The sequence below is a fragment of the Pan troglodytes genome, chromosome 10 (assembly GCF_028858775.2).
Source record: "Pan troglodytes isolate AG18354 chromosome 10, NHGRI_mPanTro3-v2.0_pri, whole genome shotgun sequence".
Lineage (NCBI taxonomy): Eukaryota > Metazoa > Chordata > Mammalia > Primates > Hominidae > Pan > Pan troglodytes.
This window is the reverse complement of record NC_072408.2, coordinates 39,270,201-39,278,317: the sequence shown is the minus strand read 5'-3', so window position 1 is coordinate 39,278,317 and position 8,117 is coordinate 39,270,201. Positions and strand designations below refer to the sequence as shown.

The 8,117-nt window shown below is 44.3% G+C and overlaps 1 protein-coding gene across 2 annotated transcripts in view; it reads right to left on the bottom strand.

The window, feature by feature from the left end:
* Positions 1-221: 221 nt before the first annotated feature.
* The window catches only part of PRIM1 (DNA primase subunit 1), a 22,054-nt gene continuing 14,158 nt past the window's right edge, over positions 222-8,117 (bottom strand). Inside the window, exons 12-13 of one of the 2 annotated variants that reach the window (XM_001168535.6) lie at positions 4,024-4,122; positions 222-1,615 (exon numbers count right to left, since the gene is read on the bottom strand). In XM_001168535.6, the coding sequence (XP_001168535.1) occupies positions 1,596-1,615; positions 4,024-4,122 (119 nt within the window). In that variant the 3' untranslated portion in view covers positions 222-1,595. Of the gene's footprint in view, positions 1,616-1,656; positions 3,630-4,023; positions 4,123-8,117 lie in introns of those variants that run through there. The other variant, XM_054663151.2, reaches the window with a different exon arrangement.

Below are 8,117 nucleotides of genomic sequence, written 5' to 3'. Positions count from 1 at the left end.
GTTAAAGGAAATGCAAAGGAAGGAAAATTTTCATTGTCATTAAAAGCACCAGCCTGACAGCTTGCTTCTCAATGTTTCTCGGAAGACAGAATATAAACTAGAATGACTGTTTTGTTTAGATTAGTTGTAAAACAGGGCAAGAGAAATCGGACACATTAGAACCCATCTCACAAAATCAAACTTTAAAAACTGAAGTACCTAGATACATAAAAAGTCCCAAGTATTTTCACAAGTTTAATACGTTTTATTTATTTTATAATTTTTATTTATGTTGCCCAGGATGGAGTGCAGTGGCGTGATCTCAGCTCACTGTAACCTCCACCTCATGGGTTCAGGTGATTCTCTTGCCTCAGCCTTCTTAGTAGCTGGGATTACAGGTGCCCGCCACCACACCTGGCTAATTTTCTTGTATTTTTAGTGGAGACCAGGTTTCACCATGTTGGCCAGGCTGGCCTTGAACTCCTGGCCTCAGTCGGGCGTGGTGGCTCACACCTGTAATCCCAGCACTTTGGGAGGCCGAGACAGGCAGATCACGAGGTCAGGAGATCGAGACCATCCTGGCTAACATAGTGAAACCCCGTCTCTACTAAAAATACAAAAAAAATTAGCTGGGCGTGGTGGCGGGCACCTGTAGTCTCAGCTATTTGGGAGGCTGAGGCAGGAGAATGGCATGAGCCCAGCAGGCAGAGCTTGCAGTGAGCCAAGATCGTGCCACTGCACTCCAGCCCGGGTGACAGAGCAAGACTCTGTCTCAAAAACAAACAAACAAAAAAAAAAAACAAAAAAACTCCTAGCCTCAGGTGATCTGCCTGTCTTGGCCTCCCAAAGTGTTGGGATTACAGGTATGAGCCACTGTGCCTGGCCCTCTAGATATAATTAAATGTCTAAAACTTAAGGACAAAACCATCATTCACCCAAACATATGACGTATCAAGTGAGCTGAGATGACAGTCCTATTACTGCTCACTTACCTCTATATATGGCAACTAGTAGAACTGGGTATTTATATCAGAAGCCTTAGAATTATCCTTGTAGAATATTGAATTTTACAAAATTATCTGCAATCCACTTATGCCTCCTTTTATTTCTCCTTCCAGGAACCTTGACACTCTCCTTGGTCGTCTCAGGAAATCTTACTTTTTTTTTTGTTTTGTTTTGTTTCTTTTTTGAGATGGAGTCTTGCTCTGTCGCCCAGTGGCTGTGATCTCAGCTCACTGCAACCTCTGCCTCCTGGGTTCAAGCAATTCTCCTGCCTCAGCCTCCCAAGTAGCTAGGATTACTGTATGCACCACCACACCCGACTGATTTTTGTAGTTTTAGTAGAGACGGGGGTTTCACCATCTTGGCCAGGCTAGTCTCGAACTACTGACCTCAGGTGATCCGCCTGCCTCGGCCTCCCAAAGTGCTGGGATAACAGGTGTGAGCCACTGCACTTGGCCAGGAAATCTTTTCAACATAAATTATTTCTCAAGGAAAATTTACTTTGAGGTTTAAGACACATATATAGTTCTGCCATATTTATTAAATGGCTCTTGAAGTATTTGATCTGTGGTTGAAGGCAGAAGATATCCACAATGGTTTGAGGAGCTCTGTCTTCAGAAATCTTTTTGTAAATCTAAAATAGAATAGATAATATATGGAAGAACAGCAAAGGAAAACAAAACAAAGCCCATTTATTTTTACATTCTTTTTTGCCTAATGCTTCTATTTAACACACATCATGCACAAAGATTTGCTTACACATTTGTTGAAGTCCACATCATAGGCTGAGCTAGTATGGAACAGTGAGGATACAAAGGACTTAATACTGCCAGTTGCAATGGCAGCTTCAACCAGGCTTTCCAAGCTCAGAGTTGTTGTTCATCCATTAATCACACATACGAGTGTCTACTGAGTAGAGCATTATCTTAGGCACTACTGCTTAAACTATCACATATTTAAATAAAAAATGAAGTGGCAAGATAATTTGTATTGCTATAACATTGTCACAGTTTTCTAGAGTATCCTTCATCTCTTGAATAATATTCAATCTGCTGATTTTTTTCATATTGGCTTATACATATGCTCATATGTCTCCCATTTAGAGTACCCTTCATTTGACACTGCTATCCTCTTTGTGTTTCTTTCCAGTTATTATACGCAGCAGGATTTTATTAGTTTCCTACTGTACCTGACACTTGATAATCTTGCACTTTTCTTTCCCCTGGCTTCTATAACATTTTCCCTTCCATCTTTCATCTCTTCACTTCTAAATCATTAGCAAGTCTCAAGGATGGTTCCAGTATTTGCACTTTTCGGAGATCTCCAGTGCTACTGTTCTAGTGGCAATAGTGCAGTTGGCCTCTTGGGCTCTATTCTAGTCCCTGTCTTGCCCAGATTTATCTTTCTAGATAAAAACTACAAATCATGGCATTCCCTTCCTCAGAACTTTTAAAAGCTTCCTATTAAGCCCAAAACCAAGCCCAAACACATAAGCTTGGAATTCAAGGCCATTCAGTTTGCTTCTTTGGATTTATAGCCCATCACTTCTGGACACACAGTATACTAGATTAGCTGTACTACTTGATGGCTTCCAGAGTAACTGGATGCTTTCCTGTCTGTCTTTGCTCTTGCTGTTCCTTCAAGAATGAACAACCCTTGGCCTTTTTCCACCTCCATACCCTTGTCTTATCATATTTCTGCTTGTGGAAATCCTTCTCATACCTTATGGTATAGTATATTGGCATTAGGGATTAGAAATTTTTTTTTTTTTGAGATAGTGTCTTGCTCTGTTGCCCAGGCTGGAGTGCAATGGTGCGATCTTGGCTCACTGCAACCTCCACCTCCCGGCTTCAAGTGATTCTCCTGCCTCAGCCTCCCAAGTAGCTGGGATTACAGGCGCACAATACCACGCCCGGCTAATTTTTGTATTTTTAGTAGAGACGGAGTTTCACCGTGTTGGCCAGGCTGGTCTTGAACTCCTGACCTCAGGTGATCCACCTGCTTTGGCCTCCCAAAGTGCTAGGATTACAGGTGTGAGCCACCGTGTCCGGCCTAGGGTTTTTTTTTTTTTGAGATGGAGTTTTGCTCTTGTTGCCCAGGCTGGAGTGCAATGGCACAATTTCGGCTCACTGCAACCTCTGCCTCCTGGGTTCAAGTGATTCTCCTGCCTCAGCCTCCCTAGTAGCTGGGATTACAGGCTCCCACCACCACACCCAGCTAATTTTTTGTATTTTTAGTAGAGATGGGGTTTTACTATGTTGGCTAGGCTTGTTTTGAACTTCTGACCTCAGGCGATCCACCTGCTTCAGCATCCCAAAGTGCTGGGATTACAGGTGTGAGCCACTGCACCCGGCTAGGGATTAGAATTCTTACAGCAGCTACACTGAAAGGAGTTCAGATACCACCATTTTCATTTGAAATCTCAGAGTCCATCAGATAAAATCTCTTTCTTAGCATTTTGTACTTTTTTTTTTGTATTAAGTTAGTACTTCTTTTTTTTTTTGAGATGGAGTCTTGCTCTGTTGCCCAGGCTGGAGTGCGATGGTGTGATCTCAGCTCACTGCAACCTCTGCCTCCCCGGTTCAAGCGATTCTCATGTCTCGGCCTCCTGAGTAGCTGGGATTACAGGTGCCTGCCACCACGCCCAGCTAATTTTTTGTATTTTTAGTAGAAACAGGGTTTCACCATGTTGGCCAGGCTGGTCTCGAATTCCTGACCTCAAGTGATCCAACTGCCTTGGTCTCCCAAAGTGCTGGGATTACAGGCGTGAGCCACCGTGCCTGGCCAAGTTAGTACTTCTTAAGGGCAAGGAGGCACGATGTTAATTCATCTTTGTCTCCCTTATAGACCTGATACTTAGAATGTGTTTAATAACTATGCGTTAAATTGAATTAAGGAACCTCAATTTCCAAAACATTAAGGATAGTAAGATAAATCTGTAAATTTTGGAAGGAGGGCAAAGAAAGACTAGAACTCAAAAATTGCTCATTTCTACTAATAATAATATCTAACTAGATAGAAGGGAAAGGCATAGAGTCTTACCACTCTTCTTAAGAAGTTCTCCTTTTCGGGATTTATCCAGATTTTCAAGAAAATGTTCAAAAACTTTCACATAAGGTGCTAGACTGGTCTTCTTATAATCTAAATTATGAAGAATGTACATTATAATTAGCATACTGGCAGCAAGAATAACATGAAAACACAACTAAGTTTCTTATAAGAATTCTCTAGGGCTGCCCAATTGAAATATGAGAGAAACATACATACTTTTAAATACTATATTAGTCACATTAAAAAAGGTGAAATTATTACTGAGACAGGATTTCACTCTGTCATGCAGGCTGAAGTACAGTGGTTCCGTCTTGGCTCACTGCAGCCTCGATCTACTGGGCTCAAGGGATCTTCCCATCTCTGCTTCCTGAGTAGCTATAACTACAGGCATGTACCACCATGCCCAACCAACTTTTTTTTTTTTTTTTGGTATTTGTAGAGACGAGGTCTCACTCTGTTGCTCAGGCTGGTCTTGAACTCCTGAGCTCGAGTGATCTCCCAGCCTCAGCCTCTGAAAGTGCTGGGATTACAGACACATGCCACCATGCCCAGCTAAAATATTATTTTTGCATGTAATAAAAATTGAGATATATGATACTCTCTTTCATACAAGTCTTTTATATTTTTATATATATATATAAAATATATATATATATTTTCTTTCTTTTTTTTTTTTTTGAGACAGAGTCTCACTCTGTTGCCCAGGCTGGAGCGCAATGGTGCGATCTCGGCTTACTGCAACTTCCGCCTCCCAGGTTCAAGCAATTCTCCTACCTCAGCCTCCCGACTAGCTGGGATTACAGGTGCCCGCCACCACAATGAGCTAATTTTTTGTATTTTTAGTAAAGATGGGGTTTCACCATGTTGGCCAAGCTGGTCTCGAACTCCTGACCTCAGGTGATTTGCCTGCCTTGGCCTCCCAAAGTGCTGGGATTACAGGCGTGAGCCACCGCGCCCGGTCCATGCCTTTATTTTTGAGTCTTGCTCTGCTGCCAGGCTGGTATGCAGTGGTGCAATCTTGGCTCACCGCAACCTCCGCCTCCCGAGTTCAAGCGATTCTCCTGCCTCAGCCTCCTGAGTAGCTGGGACTATAAGGTGTGTGCCACCATGCCCGGCTAAGTTTTTGTATTTTTAGTAGAGACGGGGTTTCACCATGCTGTCCAGGATGGTTTTGATCTCTTGACCTGGTGATCTGCCCGCCTCAGCCTCCCAAAGTGCTGGGATTACAGGCGTGAGCCACCGTGCCCGGCCCCATGTCTTATTTTTGAGACACTGTCTTGCTTTTTTGCCCAGGCTAGAATGCAGTGGTGCAATTGCAGCTCACTGCAGCTTTGACTTCCCTGGCTTAAATGATCCTCCCACCTCAGCCTCCCAAGTAGCTGGGATCACAGGGAGTGCCACCACAGCTGGCTAATTTTTTATTTTTAGTAGAGACAAGGTCTTGTGTTGCTCAGGCTCTGGTCATGCCCTTTTGGAGATTATTAGAAGTTTTTACATTGAGTATTCTTGTTTTTTTTTTTTGAGATGGAGTCTTGCTCTGTCTCCCAGGCTGGAGTGCAGTGGGGCAATCTCGGCTTATTGCAACCTCCACCTCCTGGGTTCAAGCGATTCTTCTGCCTCAGCCTCCCGAGTAGCTAGGATTATAGGCGCCCACCACGACGCCCAGATAATTTTTGTATTTTTAGTAAAGATGGGGTTTCGCCATGTTGGCCAGGCTGGTCTTGAACTCCTGACCTCAGGTGATCCACCCGCCTCAGGCTCCCAAAGTGCTGGGCCTACAGGCATCAGCCACTACGCCTGGCCTGCATTAAGTATTCTTTGATTTATAAAATAGTTTAAAAAATGTACACAACAAAAAATTTAATATAGGCAGGGTGCGGTGGCTCATGCCTATAATCCCAGCACTTTGGGAGGCCGAGGCAGGTGGATTACCTGAGGTCGTGAGTTCGAGACCAGCCTGACCAACATGGAGAAACCCTGTCTCTAGTAAAAATACAAAAATTAGCTGGACGTCGTGGCGGGCACCTGTAACTCCAGCTACTCAGGAGGCTGAGGCAGGAGAATTGCTTGAACCCAGGAGGCGGAGGTTGCAATGAGCTGAGATTGCACCATTGCACACTAGCCTGGGTGACAGAGTAAGACTCTTTCTCTTAAAAAAAAAAAAAAAAAAAAAAGAATATACAATTTTATTCATCCATTTAATTACATAACCTATAATGATACCCAATGGGAAAATATGATTGAGAATAAGAAAGGAGTTTCACATAAAATTTGGATTTTAGTAGTATCCTACGTTTGCATGGAATTAAGAATCCTCATAATAGTTCTTTAAAAAGAGTAAGAAAGAAATTATACTTTTTTTTTTTTGAGACGAAGTCTCACTCTGTTTCCCAGGCTGGAGTGCAGTGGTGCAACTTCAGCTCCCTGCAACCTCTGCCTCCCGGGCTCAAGTGATTCTTGTGCCTCAGCCTCCTGAATAGCTGGGACTACAGGTGTGCGCCACCATGCCTGGCTAATTTTTGTATTTTTAGCAGAGACGGGGTTTAACCATGTTGGCCAGGCTGGTCCCGAACTCCTGACCTCAGGTGATCCACCCACCTTGACCTCCCAGAGTGCTGGGATTACAGGCATGAGCTACTGCGCCCGGCCACATAATTTTCATTTTGAGACAAGGTCTCTCTCTGACACCCAGGCTGGAGTACAGTGGTGTGGTCAAGGCTTACTGCAGCCTTAACCTCCTGGGCTCAAACAGCCTCTTGAGTAGCTGAGACCACAGGTGCCTGCCAGCATGTCTAGCTAAATTTTTTTTTTTTGGAGAGACAGGGTCTCTCTGTGTTGCCCAGGGTGGTCTCAAACTCCTAGGCTCCTCTTGCCTCAGCCTCCCAAAGTGCTGGGATTACAGGTGTGAGGTGAGCAGTAAGCGAGCATTACCGCCTGAGCTCTGCCTTATGTTAGATCAGCAGAAGCACTAAATTCTCAAAGGAGCATGAACCCTATTGTGAACTGCGCATGTGAGGGATCTAGGTTGCGCACTCCTTATCAGAATCTAATGCCTGATGATCTGAGGTAAAAAAGTTTCATCCTGGAACCATCCCCAACTCCTCCCCCTCTCTTTGCAGTCCGTGCAAAAATTGTCTTCCACAAAACTGGTACCTGATGCCAAAAAGGTTGGGGAGTGCTGCGCTGCTATGCAGCATCTTTTTTTTTTTTTTGAGACGGAGTTTTGCTCTTGTTGCCCAGGGTGGAGTGCAATGGCGCGATCTTGGCTCACCGCAACCTCCACCTCCTGAGTTCAAGCGATTCTCCTGCCTCTGCCTTCCGAGCAGCTGGGATTACAGGCATGTGCCACCACAGCCGGCTAATTCTGTATTTTTAGGATAGACAGGGTTTCTCCATGTTGGTCAGGCCGGTCTCGAACTCAGGACCTCAGGTGATCAACCCACCTGGGCCTCCCAAAGTGCTGGGATTACAGGTGTGAGCCATCGCGCCTGGCCTGCAGTATCTCTTAGGTGTTAGATTTGCCTTCCATTAGCAGGAAGATTTAGAAATTCCTTAGCTTCTTCAAATTCTTTTTTTTTGTTTGTTTGTTTGAGACAGTCTCCCTCTGCCGCCCAGGCTGGAGTGCAGTGGCACAATCTTGGCTCACTGCAACCCCTGCCTCCCGGGTTCAAGCGATTCTCCTGACTCAGCTTCCCGAGTAGCTGGGATTACAGGTGCCCTCCACCATGCCTGGTTGATTTTTGTATATTTAGCAGAGTTGGGGTTTCACCATGTTGGCCAGGCTGGTCTTGAACTCCTGACCTCAAGTGATCTGCCTGCCTCGGCCTCCCAAAGAGCCGGGATTACAGGCGTGAGCCACTGCGCCCAGCCAGCTTCTTCAAATTCTTGAATATACAACTTGGTAAACAGTTTAGACATACGTTTACCATAAAACCCACCTATATGCATCAGAAACAAAGAAAAAAAGTACTGCATATATAATAGTTGTTAAATAAATAGGTGGTGAATCTCAGAGACTGATTATTCATACTTATTGATAGTTTAATCTTACAGTATAGATCCTAGCATTAGAAGTTACTTAGGAA